At 44.8% G+C, this 26319-nt stretch overlaps 1 protein-coding gene across 2 annotated transcripts in view; it reads left to right on the top strand.

Moving 5' to 3' along the window:
* LOC108413322 (cytoplasmic dynein 2 heavy chain 1) overlaps window positions 1-26319 on the top strand; it is a 181046-nt gene that overhangs the window by 130882 nt on the left and 23845 nt on the right. For both annotated transcript variants that reach the window (XM_037546719.1, XM_037546720.1), the window contains 6 exons: window positions 16938-17098; window positions 18609-18734; window positions 19149-19259; window positions 20214-20369; window positions 21117-21192; window positions 23094-23299. In XM_037546719.1, the coding sequence (XP_037402616.1) occupies window positions 16938-17098; window positions 18609-18734; window positions 19149-19259; window positions 20214-20369; window positions 21117-21192; window positions 23094-23299 (836 nt within the window). The remainder of the gene's footprint in view (window positions 1-16937; window positions 17099-18608; window positions 18735-19148; window positions 19260-20213; window positions 20370-21116; window positions 21193-23093; window positions 23300-26319) is intronic.

Below are 26319 nucleotides of genomic sequence, written 5' to 3'. Positions count from 1 at the left end.
TTTGGAAATACTGGGAGGGGTTTTGGTTGTACTGGGAAGAGTTTCGGTTGTACTGGGAGGGGTTTGGGTTGTACTGAGAGGACTTTTGGTTGTACCGAGAAGAGTTTCGGTTGTACTGGAAGGAGTTTTGGTTGTATTAGGAGGGGTTTTGGTTATACTGAGAGGGATTTTGGTTGTACTGGGAAGAGTTTCGGTTGTACTGGGAGGGGTGTGGGTTGTACTGAGAGGACTTTCAGTTGTACAGAGAGGAGTTTCGGTTGTACTGGGAGGAGTTTCAGTTGTACTGGAAGGAGTTTCGGTTGTATTAGGAGGGGTTTTGGTTACACTGGGAAGGGTTTTGGTTGTACTGGGAGGAGTTTTGGTTGTACTGGGAGGAGTTTTGGTTGCACTGGGAGGAGTTTCGGCTGCACTGGGAGGAGTTTCGTTGTACTGGGAGGAGTTTTGGCTGCACTGGGAGGAGTTTTGGCTGCACTGGGAGGCGTTTTGGCTGCACTGGGAGGAGTTTTGGTTGTACCAAGAGGAGTTTTGGTTGTAGCAAGAGGAGTTTTGGTTGTAGCAAGAGGAGTTTCGGTTGTATTAGGAGGGGTTTTGGTTGTACTGGGAAGAGTTTCGGTTGTACTGGGAGGGGTTTGGGTTGTACTGGGAAGAGTTTCGGTTGTACTGGGAGGGGTTTGGGTTGTACTGGGAAGAGTTTCTGTTGTACTGGGAGGGGTTTTGGTTGTACTGGGAAGAGTTTCGGTTGTACTGGGAGGGGTTTGGGTTGTACAGAGAGGACTTTCGGTTGTACCGAGAGGAGTTTCGGTTGTACTGGAAGGAGTATGGGTTGTATTGGGAGGGGTTTTGGTTATACTGGGAGGGATTTCGGTTGTACTGGGAGGAGTTTCGGTTGTACTGGAAGAAGTTTTGATTGTACTGAGAGGAGTTACGGATGTACTGGGTGAAGTTTTGGTTGCACTGGGAGGAGTTTCGGCTGCACTGGGAGGAGTTTCGGCTGCACTGGGAGGAGTTTCGGCTGCACTGGGAGGAGTTTTGGTTGTACCGAGAGGACTTTCGGTTGTACCGAGAGGAGTTTCGGATGTACTGGGAGAAGTTTTGGCTGCACTGGGAGGAGTTTTGGCTGCACTGGGAGGAGTTTTGGCTGCACTGGGAGGAGTTTTGGTTGTACTGGGAGGAGTTTTGGTTGTATTAGGAGGGGTTTTGGAAATACTGGGAGGGGTATGGGTTGTACTGAGAGGACTTTTGGTTGTACCGAGAAGAGTTTCGGTTGTACTGGGAGGGGTTTGGGTTGTACTGAGAGGACTTTCAGTTGTACCGAGAGGAGTTTCGGTTGTACTGGGAGGAGTTTCAGTTGTACTGGAAGGAGTTTCGGTTGTATTAGGAGGGGTTTTGGTTACACTTGGAGGGGTTTTAGTTGTACTGGGAGGAGTTTTGGTTGCACTGGGAGGAGTTTCGGCTGCACTGGGAGGAGTTTTGTTGTAATGGGAGGAGTTTTGGCTGCACTGGGAGGAGTTTCAGTTGTACTGGGAAGAGTTTCGGTTGTACTGGGAGGGGTTTTGGTTGTACCGAGAGGACTTTCGGTTGTACCGAGAGGAGTTTCGGATGTACTGGGAGGAGTTTTGGCTGCACTGGGAGGAGTTTTAGTTGTACTGGGAGGAGTTGTGGTTGTACTGAGAGGACTTTCGGCTGTACCGAGAGGAGTTTCGGTTGTACTGGAAGGAGTTTTGGTTACACTGGGAGGAGTTTCGGCTGCACTGGGAGGAGTTTTGTTGTACTGGGAGGAGTTTTGACTGCACTGGGAGGAGTTTCAGTTGTACTGGAAGGAGTTTTGGTTGTATTAGGAGGGGTTTTGGTTGTACTGGGAAGAGTTTCGGTTGTACTGGGAGGGGTTTGGGTTGTACTGGGAAGAGTTTCGGTTGTACTGGGAGGGGTTTTGGTTGTACTGGGAAGAGTTTCGGCTGCACTGGGAGGAGTTTCGGCTGCACTGGGAGGAGTTTTGGCTGCACTGGGTGGGGTTTTGGCTGCACTGGGAGGAGTTTTGGTTGTACTGGGAGGAGTTTTGGTTGTACCGAGAGGACTTTCGGCTGTACCAAGAGGAGTTTCGGTTGTACTGGAAGGAGTTTTTGTTGTATTAGGAGGGGTTTTGGTTGTACTGGGAAGAGTTTCGGTTGTACTGGGAGGGGTTTGGGTTGTACTGGGAAGAGTTTCGGTTGTACTGGGAGGGGTTTGGGTTGTACTGGGAGGAGTTTTGGTTGTACTGGGAGGGGTTTTGGTTGTACTGGGAAGAGTTACGGTTGTACTGGGAGGGGTTTGGGTTGTACTGAGACGACTTTCAGTTGTACCGAGAGGAGTTTCGGTTGTACTGGGAAGAGTTTCAGTTGTACTGGAAGGAGTTTTGGTTGTATTAATAGGGGTTTTGGTTACACTGGGAGGGGTTTTGGTTATACTGGGAGGAGTTTTGGATGTACTGGGAGGATTTTCGGCTGCACTATGAGGAGTTTTGGTTGTACTGCGAGGAGTTTTGGTTGTACTGGGAGGAGTTTTGGTTGTACTGAGAGGACTTTCGGTTGTACCGAGAGGAGTTTTGGTTGTACTGGGAGGAGTTTTGGTTGTACTGAGAGGACTTTCGGTTGTACCGAGAGGAGTTGTGGTTGTACTGGAAGGAGTTTCGGCTGCACTGGGTGGAGCTTTGGTTGTACTGGGAGGCGTTTTGGTTGTACTGAGAGGACTTTCGGTTGTACCGAGAGGAGTTGTGGTTGTACTGGAAGGAGTTTTGGTTGTATTAGGAGGGGTTTCGGTTACACTGGGAGGAGTTTTGGTTGTACTGGGAGAAGTTTTGGCTGCACTGAGAGGAGTTGTGGTTGTACTGGAAGGAGTTTTGGTTGTATTAGGAGGGGTTTCGGTTACACTGGGAGGAGTTTTGGTTGTACTGGGAGAAGTTTTGGCTGCACTGGGAGGAGTTTTGGTTGTACTGGGAGGAGTTTTGTTGTACTGGGAGGAGTTTTGGCTGCACTGGGAGGAGTTTCAGTTGTACTGGAAGGAGTTTTGGTTGTATTAGGAGGGGTTTTGGTTGTACTGGGAAGAGTTTCGGTTGTACTGGGAGGGGTTTTGGTTGTATTGGGAAGAGTTTCGGTTGAACTGGGAGGAGTTTTGGTTGTACCGAGAGGACTTTCGGTTGTACCGAGAGGAGTTTCGGATGTACTGGGAGAAGTTTTGGCTGCACTGGGAGGAGTTTTGGCTGCACTGGGAGGAGTTTTGGTTGTACTGGGAGGAGTTGTGGTTGTACTGGGAGGAGTTGTGGTTGTACTGAGAGGACTTTCGGCTGTACCGAGAGGAGTTTCGGTTGTACTGGAAGGAGTTTTGGTTGTATTAGGAGGGGTTTTGGAAATACTGGGAGGGGTATGGGTTGTACTGGGAGGAGTTTTGGTTGTACTGAGAGGACTTTTGGTTGTACCGAGAAGAGTTTCGGTTGTACTGGGAGGGGTTTGGGTTGTACTGAAAGGACTTTCAGTTGTACCGAGAGGAGTTTCGGTTGTACTGGGAGGAGTTTCAGTTGTACTGGGAGGAGTTTTGGTTGCACTGGGAGGAGTTTCGGCTGCACTGGGAGGAGTTTTGTTGTAATGGGAGGAGTTTTGGCTGCACTGGGAGGAGTTTCAGTTGTACTGAGAAGAGTTTCGGTTGTACTGGGAGGGGTTTTGGTTGTACCGAGAGGACTTTCGGTTGTACCGAGCGGAGTTTCGGATGTACTGGGAGAAGTTTTGGCTGCACTGGGAGGAGTTTTGGCTGCACTGGGAGGAGTTTTGGTTGTACTGGGAGGAGTTGTGGTTGTACTGAGAGGACTTTCGGCTGTACCGAGAGGAGTTTCAGTTGTACTGGAAGGAGTTTTGGTTATATTAGGAGGGGTTTTGGAAATACTGGGAGGGGTTTGGGTTGTACTGGGAGGAGTTTTGGTTACACTGGGAGGAGTTTCGGCTGCACTGGGAGGAGTTTTGTTGTACTGGGAGGAGTTTTGGCTGCACTGGGAGGAGTTTCAGTTGTACTGGGAGGGGTTTGGGTTGTACTGAGAGGACTTTCGGCTGTACCGAGAGGAGTTTCAGTTGTACTGGAAGGAGTTTTGGTTATATTAGGAGGGGTTTTGGTTACACTGGGAGGGGTTTTGGTTGTACTGGGAGGAGTTTTGGTTGCACTGGGAGGAGTTTCGGCTGCACTGGGAGGAGTTTTGGCTGCACTGGGTGGGGTTTTGGCTGCACTGGGAGGAGTTTTGGTTGTACTGGGAGGAGTTTTGGTTGTACTGGGAGGAGTTTTGGCTGCACTGGGAGGAGTTTTGGTTGTACTGGGAGGAGTTTTGGTTGTACCGAGAGGACTTTCGGCTGTACCAAGAGGAGTTTCGGTTGTACTGAAAGGAGTTTTGGTTGTACTGGAAGGAGTTTTGGTTGTATTAGTAGGGGTTTTGGTTACACTGGGAGGGGTTTGGTTATACTGTGAGGAGTTTTGGATGTACTGGGAGGATTTTCGGCTGCACTATGAGGAGTTTTGGTTGTAATGCGAGGAGTTTCAGTTGTACTGGAAGGAGTTTTGGTTGTATTAGGAGGGGTTTTGGTTGTACTGGGAAGAGCTTCGGTTGTACTGGGAGGGGTTTGGGTTGTACTGGGAAGAGTTTCGGTTGTACTGGGAGGGGTTTGGGTTGTACTGGGAGGAGTTTTGGTTGTATTGGGAGGGGTTTTGGTTGTACTGGGAAGAGTTACGGTTGTACTGGGAGGGGTTTGGGTTGTACTGAGACCACTTTCAGTTGTACCGAGAGGAGTTTCGGTTGTACTGGGAAGAGTTTCAGTTGTACTGGAAGGAGTTTCGGTTGTATTAATAGGGGTTTTGGTTACACTGGGAGGGGTTTTAGTTATACTGGGAGGAGTTTTGGATGTACTGGGAGGATTTTCAGCTGCACTATGAGGAGTTTTGGTTGTACTGCGAGGAGTTTTGGTTGTACTGGAAGGAGTTTTGGTTGTATTAGGAGGGGTTTTGGAAATACTGGGAGGGGTATGGGTTGTACTGGGAGGAGTTTTGGTTGTACTGAGAGGACTTTTGGTTGTACCGAGAGGAGTTTCGGTTGTACTGGGAGGAGTTTCAGTTGTACTGGGAGGAGTTTTGGTTGCACTGGGAGGAGTTTCGGCTGCACTGGGAGGAGTTTTGTTGTAATGGGAGGAGTTTTGGCTGCACTGGGAGGAGTTTCAGTTGTACTGAGAAGAGTTTCGGTTGTACTGGGAGGGGTTTTGGTTGTACCGAGAGGACTTTCGGTTGTACCGAGCGGAGTTTCGGATGTACTGGGAGAAGTTTTGGCTGCACTGGGAGGAGTTTTGGCTGCACTGGGAGGAGTTTTGGTTGTACTGGGAGGAGTTGTGGTTGTACTGAGAGGACTTTCGGCTGTACCAAGAGGAGTTTCAGTTGTACTGGAAGGAGTTTTGGTTATATTAGGAGGGGTTTTGGAAATACTGGGAGGGGTTTGGGTTGTACTGGGAGGAGTTTTGGTTACACTGGGAGGAGTTTCGGCTGCACTGGGAGGAGTTTTGTTGTACTGGGAGGAGTTTTGGCTGCACTGGGAGGAGTTTCAGTTGTACTGGGAGGGGTTTGGGTTGTACTGGGAAGAGTTTTGGTTACACTGGGAGGAGTTTCGGCTGCACTGGGAGGTGTTTTGTTGTACTGGGAGGAGTTTTGGTTGTACTGGGAGGGGTTTTGGTTGTACTGGGAGGAGTTTTGGTTGTACTGGGAGGGGTTTTGGTTGTACTGTGAAGAGTTTCGTTTGAACTGGGAGGGGTTTGGGTTGTACCGAGAGGACTTTCGGTTGTACCGAGATGAGCTTCGGTTGTACTGGGAGGAATTTCAGTTGTACTGGAAGGAGTTTTGGTTGTATTAGGAGGGGTTTTGGTTACACTGGGAGGGGTTTTGGTTGTACTGGGAGGAGTTTTGGTTGTACTGGGAGGAGTTTCGGCTGCACTGGGAGGAGTTTTGGCTGCACTGGGTGGGGTTTTGGCTGCACTGGGAGGAGTTTTGGTTGTACTGGGAGGAGTTTTGGTTGTACTGGGAGGAGTTTTGGCTGCACTGGGAGGAGTTTTGGTTGTACTGGGAGGAGTTTTGGTTGTACCGAGAGGACTTTCGGCTGTACCAAGAGGAGTTTCGGTTGTACTGAAAGGAGTTTTGGTTGTACTGGAAGGAGTTTTGGTTGTATTAGTAGGGGTTTTGGTTACACTGGGAGGGGTTTTGGTTATACTGTGAGGAGTTTTGGATGTACTGGGAGGATTTTCGGCTGCACTACGAGGAGTTTTGGTTGTAATGCGAGGAGTTTCAGTTGTACTGGAAGGAGTTTTGGTTGTATTAGGAGGGGTTTTGGTTGTACTGGGAAGAGCTTCGGTTGTACTGGGAGGGGTTTGGGTTGTACTGGGAAGAGTTTCGGTTGTACTGGGAGGGGTTTGGGTTGTACTGGGAGGAGTTTTGGTTGTATTGGGAGGGGTTTTGGTTGTACTGGGAAGAGTTACGGTTGTACTGGGAGGGGTTTGGGTTGTACTGAGACCACTTTCAGTTGTACCGAGAGGAGTTTCGGTTGTACTGGGAAGAGTTTCAGTTGTACTGGAAGGAGTTTCGGTTGTATTAATAGGGGTTTTGGTTACACTGGGAGGGGTTTTAGTTATACTGGGAGGAGTTTTGGATGTACTGGGAGGATTTTCAGCTGCACTATGAGGAGTTTTGGTTGTACTGCGAGGAGTTTTGGTTGTACTGCGAGGAGTTTTGGTTGTACTGGGAGGAGTTTTGGTTGTACTGGGAAGAGCTTCGGTTGTACTGGGAGGGGTTTGGGTTGTACTGGGAAGAGTTTCGGTTGTACTGGGAGGGGTTTGGGTTGTACTGGGAGGAGTTTTGGTTGTATTGGGAGGGGTTTTGGTTGTACTGGGAAGAGTTACGGTTGTACTGGGAGGGGTTTGGGTTGTACTGAGACCACTTTCAGTTGTACCGAGAGGAGTTTCGGTTGTACTGGGAAGAGTTTCAGTTGTACTGGAAGGAGTTTCGGTTGTATTAATAGGGGTTTTGGTTACACTGGGAGGGGTTTTAGTTATACTGGGAGGAGTTTTGGATGTACTGGGAGGATTTTCAGCTGCACTATGAGGAGTTTTGGTTGTACTGCGAGGAGTTTTGGTTGTACTGGAAGGAGTTTTGGTTGTATTAGGAGGGGTTTTGGAAATACTGGGAGGGGTATGGGTTGTACTGGGAGGAGTTTTGGTTGTACTGAGAGGACTTTTGGTTGTACCGAGAAGAGTTTCGGTTGTACTGGGAGGGGTTTGGGTTGTACTGAAAGGACTTTCAGTTGTACCGAGAGGAGTTTCGGTTGTATTGTGAGGAGTTTCAGTTGTACTGGGAGGAGTTTTGGTTGCACTGGGAGGAGTTTCGGCTGCACTGGGAGGAGTTTTGTTGTAATGGGAGGAGTTTTGGCTGCACTGGGAGGAGTTTCAGTTGTACTGAGAAGAGTTTCGGTTGTACTGGGAGGGGTTTTGGTTGTACCGAGAGGACTTTCGGTTGTACCGAGCGGAGTTTCGGATGTACTGGGAGAAGTTTTGGCTGCACTGGGAGGAGTTTTGGCTGCACTGGGAGGAGTTTTGGTTGTACTGGGAGGAGTTGTGGTTGTACTGAGAGGACTTTCGGCTGTACCAAGAGGAGTTTCAGTTGTACTGGAAGGAGTTTTGGTTATATTAGGAGGGGTTTTGGAAATACTGGGAGGGGTTTGGGTTGTACTGGGAGGAGTTTTGGTTGCACTGGGAGGAGTTTCGGCTGCACTGGGAGGAGTTTTGTTGTACTGGGAGGAGTTTTGGCTGCACTGGGAGGAGTTTCAGTTGTACTGGGAGGGGTTTGGGTTGTACTGGGAAGAGTTTTGGTTACACTGGGAGGAGTTTCGGCTGCACTGGGAGGTGTTTTGTTGTACTGGGAGGAGTTTTGGTTGTACTGGGAGGGGTTTTGGTTGTACTGGGAGGAGTTTTGGTTGTACTGGGAGGGGTTTTGGTTGTACTGTGAAGAGTTTCGTTTGAACTGGGAGGGGTTTGGGTTGTACCGAGAGGACTTTCGGTTGTACCGAGATGAGCTTCGGTTGTACTGGGAGGAATTTCAGTTGTACTGGAAGGAGTTTTGGTTGTATTAGGAGGGGTTTTGGTTACACTGGGAGGGGTTTTGGTTGTACTGGGAGGAGTTTTGGTTGCACTGGGAGGAGTTTCGGCTGCACTGGGAGGAGTTTTGGCTGCACTGGGTGGGGTTTTGGCTGCACTGGGAGGAGTTTTGGTTGTACTGGGAGGAGTTTTGGTTGTACTGGGAGGAGTTTTGGCTGCACTGGGAGGAGTTTTGGTTGTACTGGGAGGAGTTTTGGTTGTACCGAGAGGACTTTCGGCTGTACCAAGAGGAGTTTCGGTTGTACTGAAAGGAGTTTTGGTTGTACTGGAAGGAGTTTTGGTTGTATTAGTAGGGGTTTTGGTTACACTGGGAGGGGTTTTGGTTATACTGTGAGGAGTTTTGGATGTACTGGGAGGATTTTCGGCTGCACTACGAGGAGTTTTGGTTGTAATGCGAGGAGTTTCAGTTGTACTGGAAGGAGTTTTGGTTGTATTAGGAGGGGTTTTGGTTGTACTGGGAAGAGCTTCGGTTGTACTGGGAGGGGTTTGGGTTGTACTGGGAAGAGTTTCGGTTGTACTGGGAGGGGTTTGGGTTGTACTGGGAGGAGTTTTGGTTGTATTGGGAGGGGTTTTGGTTGTACTGGGAAGAGTTACGGTTGTACTGGGAGGGGTTTGGGTTGTACTGAGACCACTTTCAGTTGTACCGAGAGGAGTTTCGGTTGTACTGGGAAGAGTTTCAGTTGTACTGGAAGGAGTTTCGGTTGTATTAATAGGGGTTTTGGTTACACTGGGAGGGGTTTTAGTTATACTGGGAGGAGTTTTGGATGTACTGGGAGGATTTTCAGCTGCACTATGAGGAGTTTTGGTTGTACTGCGAGGAGTTTTGGTTGTACTGCGAGGAGTTTTGGTTGTACTGGGAGGAGTTTTGGTTGTACTGGGAGAAGTTTTGATTGTACTGGGAGAAGTTTTGATTGTACTGAGAGGAGTTTCGGATGTACTGGGAGAAGTTTTGGTTGCACTGGGAGGAGTTTCGGCTGCACTGGGTGGAGCTTTGGTTGTACTGGGAGGCGTTTTGGTTGTACTGAGAGGACTTTCGGTTGTACCGAGAGGAGTTGTGGTTGTACTGGAAGGAGTTTTGGTTGTATTAGGAGGGGTTTCGGTTACACTGGGAGGAGTTTTGGTTGTACTGGGAGAAGTTTTGGCTGCACTGGGAGGAGTTTTGGTTGTACTGGAGGCGTTTTGATTGTATTGAGGACTTTCGGTTGTACTGAGAGGAGTCGCGGTTGTACTGGAAGGAGTTTTGGTTGTATTAGGAGGGGTTTCGGTTACACTGGGAGGAGTTTCGGCTGCACTGGGAGGAGTTTTGGTTGTACTGGGAGGAGTTTCGGCTGCACTGGGAGGAGTTTCGGTTGTACTGAGAGGAGTTTTGGTTGTACTGGAAGGAGTTTTGGTTGTATTAGGAGGGGTTTTGGTTATACTGGGAGGGGTTTTGGTTACACTGGGATGGGTTTTGGTTGTACCGGGAGGAGTTTTGGTTGTACTGGGAGAAGTTTTGGTTGCACTGGGAGGAGTTTCGGTTGTACTGGGAGAGGTTTTGGTTGTACTAGGAGTTTTGGTTGTACTGGGAGAAGTTTTGGTTGTACTGGGAGAAGTTTTGGTTGTACTAGGAGGAGTTTTGGTTGTACTGAGAGGAGTTTTGGTTGTACTGGGAGGAGTTTTGATTGTACTGAGAGGAGTTTCGGTTGTCCTTGGAGGAGTTTTGTTGTGCTGCGAGGAAGTTTGGTTGTACTGGAAGGAGTTTTGGTTGTACTAGGAGGAGTTTTGGTTGTACTGGGAGAAGTTTTGGTTGCACTGGGAGGAGTTTCGGCTGCACTTGGAGGAGTTTCGGTTGTACTGAGGGGAGTTTCGGATGTACTGCGAGAAGTTTTGGTTGCACTGGGAGGAGTTTTGGCTACACTGGGAGGGGTTTTGGTTGTACTGGGAGGAGTTTTGGTTGTACTGGGAGAAGTTCTGATTGTACTGGGAGATGTTTTGGTTGTACTAGGAGTTTTGGTTGTACTGGGAGAAGTTCTGATTGTACTGGGAGATGTTTTGGTTGTACTAGGAGTTTTGGTTGTACTGGGAGAAGTTTTGGTTGTACTGGGAGAAGTTTTGGTTGTACTGGGAGAAGTTTTGGTCGTACTGAGAGGAGTTTCGGTTGTACTGGGAGGAGTTTTGATTGTACTGAGAGGAGTTTCGGATGTACTGGGAGAAGTTTTGGTTGTCCTGGGAGGAGTTTTTTTGTGCTGAGAGGAAGTTTGGTTGTACTGGAAGGAGTTTTGGTTGTACTAGGAGGAGTTTTGGTTGTACTCGGAGAAGTTTTGGTTGTACTGGGAGAAGTTTTAGTTGCACTGGGAGGTGTTTCGGCTGCACTTGGAGGAGTTTCGGCTGCACTTGGAGGAGTTTCGGTTGTACTGAGAGGAGTTTCAGATGTACTGGGAGGAGTTTTGGTTGTACTGGGAGGAGTTTTGGTTGTACTGGGAGGAGTTTTGGTTGTACTGGGAGGAGTTTTGGTTGTACTGAGAGAGGTTTTGGATGTACTGGGAGAAGTTTTGGTTGTACTGGGAGGAGTTTTCGTTGTACTGAGAGAGGTTTCGGATGTACTGGGAGATGTTTTGGTTGTACTAGAAGTTTTGGTTGTACTGGGAGGAATTTTGGTTGTACTGGGAAGAGTTTCAGTTATACTGAGAGAAGTTTTGTTGTACTGAGAGGAGTTTTGTTTGTACTGGAAGGAGTTTTAGTTGTTGAATGGGTATTTGACACAGAGGTGTTTATGCTGCTATAACATGGCTCAGATGCGTCTCAGTCCAGTGAGGAAGCAGCTGTAGAGTGCATAGGCTGGATTATAGAGGGGGGACTGTTTTGGGTAAAATGTATGATGGGTTAAGTGAAGCTGATTGATTTGATATTTTGGGTGTCTGAGTGTCAGAGATTGTATCAGCAGAGATAGTGGAGTGTGTGTGTGTATGTGTGTGTGTGTGTGTGATGGATTTTCAGAGCGTCTGTCGTCTCGCTTCTGTGGAGATAATGAGAGCAGCACAGTTTTCTGTAGAAGTCTGTCTGACATCTCACACACACACACACACACACACACACACACACACACACACACACAGCTCTTCTCCATCCTCAGCTGGAGAGATTCTCCTCTCACAATGCCTTACAGTGTCAATTAACCTTCACAGGTCTCTCTCTTTCTCTCTCTCCACTCATACAGTATCAGACTTTCCGTATGAAGTCAAACACAAACTCCAATCACACACAAAAATGTTAGAGGACAAAGTTACAGACACCTTTTCTGGCCATGGTTAAAGTCACCGTTAGAGAGCCTAAAGTGCTGTTTTTCTATAGCAGCTCATTTATTTGCCCAAAGATGTGGCAAAGTCAGAGATAATTGAGATGTTTGAATCAATCAATTGGAGAAAAGTATGGCAAAAAATCCACCATTGGGAGAATGGCATGACTAGAAATCCACCAATAGCAGAAAGGCATGACTAGAAATCCACCCACAGGAGAACGGCACAGCAAAAAAGTCCACCAATATGAAGAACAGCATGACTGAAAAGTCCACCAGTAGGAGAACAGTATCACTAAAAGCCCACCAATAGGAGAGGAGCACAACTATCTTGATCACTACTTTCCAAAAGCGCTGTAGCGACTTCAGCAGCTATAAACTTTCTATGATCCAAAACAAGTCAGAATCCACCATGAGATAAATCTGTGGGCAGATCTTCTCCTGTTAGTCTTGGCAGTCAGAAGACTGTGTTATCTACTCTGATGTCACGTGTATCTGTGATTGGCTTATATATCAGTCATAACATCATGACCATCTCCTTGTAGTCCATCTGTTTCTCTGATACTTTGTTACCCTGTTCTTCAGTGGTCAGGACGCCCAAGGACCCCCACAGAGCAGGTATTATTTAGGTGGTGTGTTAGTGTGTGTTGTGCTGGTGCGAGTGGATCAGACACAGCAGGGCTGCTTGAGTTTTTAAACCCTGTGTCCACTCACTGTTCACTCTATTAGACACCTCTACCTTGTCGGTCCACCTTGTAGATGTAAAGTCAGAGAGCTGCACAGTTGGTGCTGGTCATCGTCTAGTCCTTCATCAGTGGTCACAGGACGCTGTTGGCTGGATATTTTTGGTTGGTGGACTATTCTCAGTCCAGCAGTGACAGTGAGGTGTTTAAACTCCAGCAGCACTTCTGTGTCTGATCCACTCAGACCAGCACAACACACACTAACACACCACCATCATGTCAGTGTTACTGCAGTGCTGAGAATGACCCACCACCCAAACAGTACCTGTTCTGTAGGTGTCCTATGGGGGTCCTGACCACTGAAGAACAGGGTAACAAAGTATCAGAGAAACAGATGGACTACAGTCTGTAACTGTAGAACTACAAAGTGCAGCTTACTGTACGTAAGTGGAGCTGATAAAATGGACAGTGAGGTGTAGAAACAAGGAGGTGCTCTATGTTATGCCTGATTGGTGTGTATTTGATCTAGACAACAAGAAATGGAATTTATGAGAGTAATGCTGTCCTGTTGCATTAAACTGTAAACAAAAGAGTAAAAAGCTTTCACTGCTGTGTTTAGCACTAACGTATCTGTGATCATGATGAACGACGTGAGTAGAAAGTTTGCTTTATTGTTGACGGTGATATATTGATAAAGATGTTTTTATAGCTTTTAAACTTCAACACTGAGCTTCAGAGCACACACCACACTGCATTGTCACCCTGTGGCTGAATAGCCTGATAACATCTCCCCAATTAATCACTTAATCACCGCTCACGATAATTAACGCCAGCACAAACCTCGTTCTGTAATCATAAAGCTTCCCCTCCTCAATAAAAACACCAGAGAGCTCACTCATCCTGACCTCAGACAAACTCTCAGCTTTGCTTTTATTCCTCACAATCTCTTTCTCTGTAGAATGGACTCAGTTTATATCACAATACCTACATTTAGAGCCGGTTATTCATTCAGCCTAATGAGAAACTGTAGAACAGACTCGGTTTATATCACAATACCTACATTTAGAGCCGGTTATTCATTCAGCCTAATGAGAAACTGTAGAACAGACTCGGTTTATATCACAATACCTACATTTAGAGTCGGTTATTCATTCAGCCTAATGAGAAACTGTAGAACAGACTCAGTTTATATCACAATACCTACATTTAGAGCCGGTTATTCATTCAGCCTAATGAGAAACTGTAGAACAGACTCGGTTTATATCACAATACCTACATTTAGAGTCGGTTATTCATTCAGCCTAATGAGAAACTGTAGAACAGACTCAGTTTATATCACAATACCTACATTTAGAGCCGGTTATTCATTCAGCCTAATGAGAAACTGTAGAACAGACTCGGTTTATATCACAATACCTACATTTAGAGTCAGTTATTCATTCAGCCTAATGAGAAACTGTAGAACAGACTCAGTTTATATCACAATCCCTACATTTAGAGTCAGTTATTCATTCAGCCTAATGAGAAACTGTAGAACAGACTCGGTTTATATCACAATCCCTACATTTAGAGTCAGTTATTCATTCAGCCTAATGAGAAACTGTAGAACAGACTCAGTTTATATCACAATACCTACATTTAGAGTCGGTTATTCATTCAGCCTAATGAGAAACTGTAGAACAGACTCAGTTTATATCACAATACCTACATTTAGAGTCGGTTATTCATTCAGCCTAATGAGAAACTGTAGAACAGACTCAGTTTATATCACAATACCTAAATTTAGAGTCGGTTATTCATTCAGCCTAATGAGAAACTGTAGAACAGACTCGGTTTATATCACAGTACCTACATTTAGAGTCGGTTATTCATTCAGCCTAATGAGAAACTGTAGAACAGACTCAGTTTGTATATTTGCTTGATTTTATTGATGTATCTCGAGTGTTATCTGTATTTGCTGTAATCTTTTAGACCTAGCTTACAAGATATTTACTAGGTTTTTGAAAATAAGAAGTTCTTTTTATTTTCTATGGTATTTGTTCATTTGCATCCATTTCAATGATATATAGTGATTTCACAAGCAAAACACACTTGTTTCAACATAAGTAGTTTAAAACAATTTGCTTCCATGCCAAAAGCTGCAGCCGAGCCCCTAGGCCTGCAGACTGCTTCTACAGACATTAGTGAAAGAATGGGTCGCTCTCAGGAGCTCAGTGAATTCCAGCGTGGTACCGTGATCGGACGCCACCTGTGCAGCAAGTCCAGTCGAGAAATTTCCTCACTACTAAATATTCCACAGTCAACTGTCAGTGGGATTATAACAAAGTGGAAGCAATTGGGAACGACAGCAACTCAGCCATGAAGTGATCTGAATGACAGAGCGGGGTCAGCAGATGCTGAGGGGCATAGTGCGCAGAGGTCACCAACTCTCTGCAGAGTCAATCACTACAGAGCTCCAAACTTCCTGTTGCCTTCAGATCAGCTCAAGAACCGCGTAGAGAGCTTCATGGAATGGGTTTCTATGGCCGAGCAGCTGCATCCAAGCCTTACATCACCAAGCGCAATGCAAAGCGTGGAATGCAGTGGTGTAAAGCGCCGCCACTGGACTCTAGAACAGTGGAGACGTGTTCTCTGGAGTCACGAATCAGGATTCTCTGTCTGGCAATCCAATGGACTAGTCTGGGTTTGGCAGTTGCCAGGAGAACGGTACTCGTCTGACTGCATCGTGCCAAGTATAAAGTTTGGTGGAGGGGGGATTATAGTGTGGGGTTGTTTTTCAGGAGTTGGGCTCGGCCCCTTAGTTCCAATGAAAGGAACTCAATGATCAAATGATTTTGGGTCCATAAAGACATGGATGAGTGAGTTTGGTGTGGAAGAACTTGACTGGCCTGCACAGAGTCCTGACCTCAACCCAACAGAGCACCTTTGGGATGAATTAGAGTGGAGACTGTGGTGGAGGTGGTGGTTGGTTAGTGTAGTGGTTAACACCTTTGCCTTCTACACTGTAGACTGGGGTTCAATCACCTGGGTAAACACCCTACACTATACCAATAAGGGTCCTTGGGCAAGACTCCTAACACCACCTTGGCCTACCTGTGTAAAAATGATCAAGTTGTAAGTCGCTCTGGATAAGAGCGTCAGCCAAATGCCATAAATGTAAATGAGACTGTGAGCCAGACCTTCTCGTCCAACAACAGTGTCTGACCTCACAAATGCGCTTCTGGAAGAACGGTCAAAAATTCCCATAAACATACTCCTAACCCTTGAGGAATGTCTTCCCAAAAGAGTTGAAGCTGTTATAGCTGCAATGGGTGGGCCGACATCATATTAAAACCTATGGATTATGAATGGGATGTCACTCAAATTAATTTGCATGTGAAGGCAGACAAGCAAATACTTTTGGCAATATAGTGTACATGTTACTTGTACACTATATTGCCAACAGATTTCGCTTGTATTTCACATGTATTTTGCTTGGATTTGACATGTAGGGCAGCACGGTGGCGCGGTAGGTAGCGCTGTCACCACACAGCAAGAAGGGTGACCAGGGTCCTTTCTGTGTGGAGTTTGCATGTTCGCTCCATGTCTGTGTGGATTTCCTCCCACAGGCCAAAGAAATGCAGTCAGGCCGATTGGACATGCTAAATTGCCCCTAGTTGTGAATGTGTGTGTCTGTCTGCCCTGCGATGGGCTGGTAACCTGTCCAGGGTCCTGCCTTCCGCCCAATGAGTGGAGGGATAGGCCCCAGCACCAAACCCAACCCCCCCGGCCGCAACCCTGTGGTAGAACCGACTTAGTGTGTGTGTGTGTGTGTGTGTGTAACATGTAGATGTCAAGGCTTTTCAAGCACCGACAGCCCTATGACACTTATCGAGAGTTACTGTGTTAGCACCATTAATTTGAGCAATTGAGAAATCTCAAGCTCATTTGCATGAGAAAGCTTCTGATAGTGTTCAGTTTCACAGAGGTCATGTAGGTGAACTTTAACCCTATGAGTTCTCAAACCTCTTCAGAGTCAGCCAATAGAAAAGAAGAGTGTGAGCTGAGGAATGTAACGCTGCATTTGCACTGTTCCGGCAGGACATTCCCTGCGTGACCCAATTAAATCATGTCCTGCTAAGTCAAAATATAGTTAATATATGTGCTGATTTTCTTCTAATCAAAAGGCAAATTTAGTAAGTTATTTTATTTATATATATATATACACACACACACACACACACACACACACATATATATATATATATATATATATTTAAAAAGGTCTAGGTTTAAAATTGTTTGGAGCTTTTCCTCCTTGCTCTACGGAAACGTTCAAATATGAAATATTTCACACATTGCATTGCGAACTCTAATCGTGAAAACTCCAGCTTCTGATTGGATAGAGGCATTGAATTGGCCGGATTCATCTGCACAACGTTCAGCTCAGCTCAAATTTTTGCCACACCGCTTCCCCCAGACTCGATGCGCCATACCCATCATGCACTGTGTGGCCACGTCTGGCAGGAACCAACGCTTTCTGCTGAAAATGGGATAAGTTGCGGTGTGTTGACACGCCAGATCAGTGTAAATGCTTCATTATCCTAATATTAAATACACTAACATCACTCGTCACATTAACCGCTCACATGACTTTGGCTCTACCCCTGTGAAGAACAAACCATGCGATGGAGAAAATGATGTTGGTAAATCTCCACATTACAGTCATGCTGCAGTAGCTAGCAGAGTAGGCTACACTACCATAGCTGTCTCGTATTGCTGAAGCTGCTGCTGTTTCTGTGTCAGGAATGAAGGAGCTCTCTCCTCCACCTCTGAACCTGCGGCGCGTGTACGGAGAGACGATGGAGACGGAGCCGGTCCTGTTAATCATCTCTCCAGGAGCTGATCCATCACAAGAGCTGCTGGAACTTGCCAGCGACACAGTGGGGCGAGAGAACTACCATGAGGTAATGTCTAACGATGCCTGTGCAGCAGTAGCTCGTGATGACTTGAGCGATCCTACACGATAGATGATGAGCCAACTTGCTATTTAGCGTGATAACCTTACTGCTTGGTCTCCATGACGACTTCAGTAGGGACTCAATTTCGGACAGTATTTATTCCAGAATAACAGTTCTTAACTTCATAATCTCATCATTAACTCCAGATAAGGAAACAGCATCACACAAACATCCTAACTAGGCTAAACCTCCTAAATACTGTCCTAACTGTAGGATGAACCCCAACAGGGCCCTAACTTCTGTTTAAGGTCAGTTTCTATGTTTTTTAGGCAGCTGTCAGGCAGCGTAGTTCACTACCAGCATAATGAGCTCCATTTATTTCTACTGTAAAACGCTGCTTTCACTGGGAGATGTTTCTTTTCTAACTCTCCATTAAAAAAAATCTCAGACGCTGCAGACTCAAACTCCACCGTCCCTTTGATAACCTTCCTGTGTTAATGTTGATGATAAAATATTACAGTGGTGGTGATAAAGAATGAGGAGATGGAGCTGAACGTCTGTCTGTTTATTAGGAGGAATAACATTAGCTGCTCGGCAAAAGCATTTGGGAAATGGAGACTGAAACTGGGGAGCAGTGACGCTCTGATAAACAGCAGCGGGTGCTCTCTTGGAGTTCACAACTTACAGTTTATCACTCTGTACAGGAATAAAGAGTCATTTGAGATTCAGACACAGTCACTCTGTCATGCTAAACCAAAATGATAGTAATTGAGCAGGTTTTTGTCTGTACTCCTCTCATCTCACTGCTCTCTAACCTCAGTGTTTTACCCACTGAATGAAACAGTAAGTAGTATTAATTCTCCACCGTTGCTCGGTCACATACACCCACTTCACACAAATTCTTTTTAAACCTCCTCTCATTCATCACCCTCAGCACCACAGCAACAGCTGAGAGATAGAGCAGCTTAAAGATCTGATCTGAACAGCTTAGAAATGTCCAGACACAATTGTAACTTCATGGATGAATTGCAGAAAAAAAGTCTTTTCATCTCACTTGGGAAGAAAAATGCATGACAAAGCCGGCACGTAAATGTCAGTGTCAAATGAAGCACATCAGGAGGCCAGAAAAGTGTCCAGTGCTGGGGGCACAACTCTGGTCCTGGAGGGTCGGCATCCAGCAGAGTTTGGTGATTTACCTCCTCAAACACACCTGATTACACTCACCTGTTAATTGGTTTGTTCTTTCAACAAAAAAAAAACAGTCCTTTTTTGGAGCCACAACATTTTAAGTACATTTTATTAGAATAATTTTACCATATTGGCTGAAATATGTCTTAATATGTGTTCTCACATCTCTGGCAGGAAGGCTATTGTAGCTAACAGACAGTGGAAAGATATACCTCATCAATTAGCATGGTGCTAACTTCATGCCTAAGTCATCATTCCCTCAAACCATGTGGAGCTGTTCAGTAATCTCTAATAGACTTTACTGTGTGGTTGCTCTGTGTGTGTGCAGGTGGCGATGGGGCAGGGTCAGGCAGACGTAGCTCTGCAGGTTCTGAGAGAGTGCGTCCGGAACGGAGAGTGGCTCTGTCTGAAGAACCTGCACCTGGTCACTGCATGGCTCCCCCTGCTGGAGAAGGTCAGTAACACCACCCATTCCCAGAGTGTATTTCCTCTTCATATTCTCTCCATAACTCAGCATGTGTGATGTAAACAGACTGATTCAGAGAGGTTTGGTGTGAAATGGGTCAGATGTCTTTACGGTGGTGGTGATAGGAACCAGGCATTGCTATGACTACAACACAAATATAGACATTTTATTTACAGTGCATTGATGAAAATGTATCATGACTGACATATTTACAATACTGATATCACAGAAGACTCCATATGCAAATGAGCCTGTCATCAATGGCTTTTCACCCTTATCGCTCAGCTGAAGTCGACTGCAGAAACAGACCTTTGTATTTTTCACTGTGTACAGCTGGCGACTTACCTAGCTACAAGCTATTTATTAGTACAAAAAGTAAGCTTGTGCTGTTGGGTGTTTCAGGAGCTAAACAGCATGCAGCCCAAAGCAGGGTTTAGACTGTGGTTGACTGCGGAGGTCCACTCCAACTTCACACCTATTCTGCTGCAGTCCAGCCTCAAGATCACGTATGAGGTGAGCGTGTTTTAGAGATGTGCATTCTGACAGATTGATATTCATATCCATAAGAGTGAATGAGCAGATACATAGGCTAAACTGGCTGTCAGTTGACATCAGAAATCAGAAATGAATTTTTCCTCTGTTTGTCAAATATTTGAATATGTTCTAATTTTAAAGCTGCACTATGTAAGATTTTTGTTAAAATTGCTAGAAGTGTCATTACTGAGTGAGGAGACTAAAAACACACTAAAGTATGGTGAGCGGGCGCTGCTGCACCAAGGGTTCTATGCAGCACCAAAAAGGGTTCTTCTATTGTTATGATGTCCAGCTTGTATACAACAGAAGAACCATTTTTGGTGCTGTATAGAACGCTTTTTTTTACTTTCTCCCAGCCACCAGAAGGAAAAAGGGCGGACTAGGCAAGCGTGATTCAAAATGAGAATCAAAATGAGGTTTTTGTTTTCTTTTTGAGGGATTACATTGAGTTTGGGTTTCCTTCTTTTGTTAACCGTTGATTCCGGTGTTGCCATTCCCCCTTTAGTGGCGCAAAGCTTAGCACTCTGGCCCTTGAACACGGAGGTTGGAGGTTCGATTCTGTCTCTGCCTTTAGCGTTCTCAAGCTTTCCACCTCCTTCAAGTTAGTTGTTGTCTCAAGTCTTCCGTTCACTCTGAGAACTTATTATTGGTTTTCTTTTTGATTCAGGTTTCACACACAGACAGACTGAAGCACTAATGATATAGTGATAATTAATAGATTAGAATCTGTGTTATGGAATATAACCATAAATACCTGGCAGATAGTTAGAAAGATAGACAGGCTGGCAGATAGATAGAAAGATTGGCAGGCTGGTAGAAAGACAGGCTGGCAGACAACACAAGGAGGCAGGCAGACAGACAAAGATGTCTTTTGTCCTTCAGAGTTGGTTTATCAGAGTAAACTGTGTGTGTGTGTGTGTGTGTGTGTTCCAGGCTCCTCCTGGTCTGAAGAAGAACCTGTTGAGAACGTATGAATCATGGAGCACTGATCAGATCAGTAAAGGAGGGCAGGTGGCTCGAGCTCAGAGCTTATTCTGTCTCGCCTGGTTCCACGCTGTGTGTCAGGAGAGACGCAAGTACATACCGCAGGTACACTTGTATGCACACACACAACTACACCACAGGTATCTCAATTGTCATATCAGCTGTGTCTGATCCACTCCCACCAGTGCAACACACACTAGCACACCACCATCACGTCAGTATTACTGCAGTGCGGGGAATGACCCACTACCTAAATAATACCTGCTCTGTGAGGGTCCGGGAGCCTACCAGTCTACCAGGCTTTATCAGAGCTCAGTAACACTGAGATTAATAACTGATCACCGCACTGATTTATCAGTCTACTCAGGCTTTAGCAGGAACTTCAGTGTCTGTAAAGAAGCTGTTGTTTATATACTGTGTTTTACAAGCTTTGATAGTGTTTCTTTCAAAAATGATATATGTTTTTAAATTTTACTGGTTAAGTAATGCAAAAATAGTAAGGAAAATAGAAAAACTAGTAAGTAACTCTATTTTAAATACAGCCTTTACTAAATGTAACTTGGACTAAATATGGATACTTAATTTTTATATTCTGGATAAATTTTTCCAATGCTTTTATTTCTTTATAACCCAACCCTGTATATAACACTATATTTACTAATCATAATATCAGGTATCTGAATTTTTACCCCCAGCAAATCAGTATCTCACACAGAATATTCATATCAGTCGAGTCCTGTGGGTGTGAAACTCCTTGATGCCTTACACTGTACAGGAGTGTGTTAATGAAGTGAGCCCCTGAGCTTGTTCTGGTTTCCATGCTGATGACTGTGTGTTGGTTTGTGTTTGCAGGGTTGGACTAAGTTCTACGAGTTCTCACTATCTGACCTGCGGGCTGGCTTTGACATTATTGACCGACTGTTTGAAGGTATCTGCACTTTGAGGTGGATTACTTCTACTAGACGAGGTCCTGTTATGTCATTTGTAAGGGATTCGAGCTGAATGTGCCCACTTTACTAGTCTAATGCTATTCTGTCTGTCATTAACTGGAAGTTTGTTTTTGTTGTTTGTCTTTGGACATATTTCATTCTAATTTTGGTTGGGCAATCTGGGCTAATTTGGGCAAATTACACAGATACTTTGTCCCGAATGAATTGGCCAGTCAGATCCCAGGAAAATTACACTGCAGGACCTGCCCAGTGCTGCAACTGCCTCCTGTAGTGGGTGAGAGGGGTTGTTCATTATGGATGCAAGCTTGGCCAACGTCCTCCTCTCTTTGGATTTAGCCGTGTTGATCTGGAGGCAGTTCTGCTGGCACCAGTCCACAAAATTCCTTGTAACTTCTCTGTATTCCCTTTCATCATCGTTTGAGATGTAGCCAACAATGGCAGAGTCATCAGAGAATTTCTGGAGGTGACAGGTTGAGGTGTTGTGGGTGAAGTCCACAGTGTAGAGGGTGAAGAGGAATGGGGCCAGGACTGTTCCCTGTGGGGCCCCCGTGCTGCAGAGTAGTTTCTGATACACAGTGATACAGTTCGGGTGGTCATGTGGGGGTGGTGCTGTTGGGGTGGTTGTGGGAGAATGGTCCTTTGAAGGTCCATTTTGGGGTGGTCCTTTAGGGTGGTCCTCACACAAGTTCTTTAATGGGTGGTCCTCTAATAGGCCTTTCTGGAGTGGTCCTTTGGGGTGGTCTAATGGGGTGGTCCTGGAAGGGTCCTGTGATGGTCGTTTTTGAGGTGGTCCTGTAAGGGGTGTTCCTTTTGTGATGGTCTTGTGAGCATGGTCCTTTTGAAGTGGTCTTTGTGTGGTCCTGTGAGTCTTTGGGGGGGTGGCCCTTTTGGAGTAATCCTATGAGTTTGGTCCTGAGAGGGTCCTCTTGGGGTGGGCTTTTGAGAATGACCCTTTGAAGGTCCACTATGGAGTAGTCCTGTGTAAGTTTTTAGATGAGTGGTCCTCTAGGGACCTTTTTAAAGTGGTCCTTTGGCTATGTCCATTTGAGGTGGTCTTGGGGTGGTCCTGTGAGGCCCTTTTGGGATAATCCTGTGTGTGGTCCCGAGTGGGTCCTCTGGGGGTGGTGCTGTTGGGGTGGTCTTGTAAGAGTGGCCCTTTGAAGTTCCTTTTTAAAGTGGTCCTTTGAGGAGGTCATTTGAGGTTGGTCCTGTGGGGGTGGTCCTGTCCCTTTTGAGGTGGTCCTATTTGGGTAGGGGTTTGTTTTGCAGGAAGGAAAACCAACTTTTACTCTTTTGTTTCTTCACATTTTTGGACAGAAAGAAGTCAAACTCTCAGTCTCTATCCTGTTCATACAGTGTAAATATTATTTATTATGCCATTACATTGAAATGATTTTGTAAAATCAAGCAGATATACAGAAAAACAACAGAGGTAACTCTGCACTTCAGACTGAAGAGTCACTGTGGGGTTTAGTTAGTTATTATTGTGTCAGCCTCAGTTCTGCAGTGAACAGGCTGCTTCTCGGCTGAACCCGGCGCCGTCGGCCTCAATTAGCAGCTCTGTAGCAGCTTTAAATTAAACCTGCCAGCAGCGCAGTCGGCACCACCCAACCCCCCCCCAGCCTGAGGAGTTTTAAAGTTTTAGGGGGACCACATATCCCCGGCTGGATAGAAAAAACAGAAAACCGGCGGGGGTGGGGTGAACATTTGGCTGCTGCCCACACAAACTGTTGTTTTCAGGCAGCTTTTGTTAGACACAATGAAAGAAAGTGGGTTTTATTGTGTGTGTATATATATATATATATATATATATATATATATATATATATATATATATATATAAATAATTATAATTATAATGTGTGTGTGTGTGTTTTAGGTGGGAAGGTGTTTCAGTGGGAGGGTGTACATGGTCTGTTGGAGAACGCAATCTACGGTGGCCGTGTGGATAACGTGTGTGATCTGAGGGTTCTGCGCTCATACCTGCAGCAGTTCTTCAGTACACACACACTCACACACTCACGCAGCAGGAGAACACACACATTCCCCGCTCAGATCACCCTGCCCAGCTCCTGCAGCACAGCCGTGAGTACACACACACACACTCTATACACACACACAGACACATTATACATACTACACACACACACACTATACATACTATACACAGACACACACACACTATACATACCATACGCACACACAGACACATTACACATACTACACACAGACACATTATACATACTACACACACATACTATACATACTATATACACACACACACACACACACACACTATACATACATACACACTATACATACCACACACATAGACACATTATACATACTATACATACTACACACACACACACATCACACTCTATACACATAGACACATTATACATACTATACATACTACACACACACACACTATACACACCACACTATACACACACACTATACATACCATACGCACACACAGACACATTACACATACTACACACAGACACATTATACATACTACACACACACACTATACATACTATACACACACACACACACACACACACTATACATACATACACACTATACACACCACAGACACACACACACTATACATACCATACGCACACACAGACACATTACACATACTACACACAGACACATTATACATACTACACACACACACTATACATACTATATACACACACACACACACACACACACACACACTATACATACATACACACTATACATACCACACACATAGACACATTATACATACTATACATACTACACACACACACACATCACACTCTATACACATAGACACATTATACATACTATACATACTACACACACACACACTATACACACCACACTATACACACACACTATACATACCATACGCACACACAGACACATTACACATACTACACACAGACACATTATACATACTACACACACACACTATACATACTATATACACACACACACACACACACACACACACACACACACTATACATACATACACACTATACACACCACAAACACACACACTCTATACACACACAGACACATTATACATACTACACACATAAACACTATACATACTATACACACACACACTACACATACATACACACTATACATACCATACACACACAGACACATTATACATACTATACATACTACACACACACACACTCTATACACACAGACACATTATACATACTATACATACTACACACACACTATACACACACACTATACATACTATACGTACATACACACACACTATACATACATACATACACACTATACACACCACACACACACTATACACACACACAGACACATTATACATACTACACACACACACTCTATACACACAGACACATTATACATACTACACATACTATACACACACACACACACTATACATACTATACATACTATACACACACACTATACATACATACACACTATACATACCACACACACAGACACATTATACATACTATATATACTACACACACACACACTATACATACTATACACACACACTATACATACATACACACTATACACACCACACACACACACACAGACACATTATACATACTATACACACACACTATACATACTAAACGTACACACACACACTATACATACATACACACTATACACACCACACACACACACACACTATACACACACAGACACATTATACATACTATACACACACACACACTATACATACTATACACACACACTATAAATACATACACACTATACATACCACACACACACACACACTATACACACACACCACACACACACACACTACACACACACACAGACACATTATACATACTATATACACACACAATATACATACTATACGTACACACACACACTATACATACATACACACTATACACACCACACACACACACACTATACACACACAGACACATTATACATACTATACACACACACTATAAATACATACACACTATACATACACACACACACTATACATACCGCACACACACACACACACACTATACACACACAGACACATTATACATACTATACACACACACTATACATACTATACGTACACACACACACACTATACACACACACACACACTATACACACACAGACACATTATACATACTATACACACACTATACATACTATACGTACACACACTAAACACACACATACGCACTATACACACAAACAGACACATTATACATACTAAACACACACACACTATACATACTATAAACACACACACAATATAAATACATACACACTATACATACCACACACACACACACTATACATACACACACACACTATACATGCCACACACACACACACACACACACACTATACATACACACACACTATACACACACACACAGACACATTATACATACTATACACACACACTATACATACATACACACTATACACACCACACACACACACACACACACACACACACTATACACACACAGACACATTATACATACTATACATACTACACACACACACTCTATACACAGAAACAGACACATTATACATACTATACACACACACACACTATACATACTATACACACACACACACACTATACATACATACACACTATACACACCACACACACACACACACACACACTATACACACACAGACACATTATACATACTATACACACACTATACATACCACACACACACACACACTATACATACACACACACTATACATACCACACACTATACACACCACACACACACACACTATACACAGACACATTATACATACTATACACACACACACTATACATACTATACGTACACACACGCACACTATACATACCACACACACAGTATACATACACACACACTATACATACCACACACACACACGCACATTATACACACACAGACACATTATACATACACACACACTATACACACACACTATACACACACACAGACACACTATACACACACACACACGCACTATACATACTATATATACAGACACTCATACTCTCACGCAGCAGGAGAACACATGCTTT

Source organism: Pygocentrus nattereri, chromosome 17, assembly GCF_015220715.1.
Source record: "Pygocentrus nattereri isolate fPygNat1 chromosome 17, fPygNat1.pri, whole genome shotgun sequence".
NCBI lineage: Eukaryota > Metazoa > Chordata > Actinopteri > Characiformes > Serrasalmidae > Pygocentrus > Pygocentrus nattereri.
Note: the sequence above shows the minus strand (reverse complement) of the source record. Positions and strands in the feature narration are given on the sequence as shown.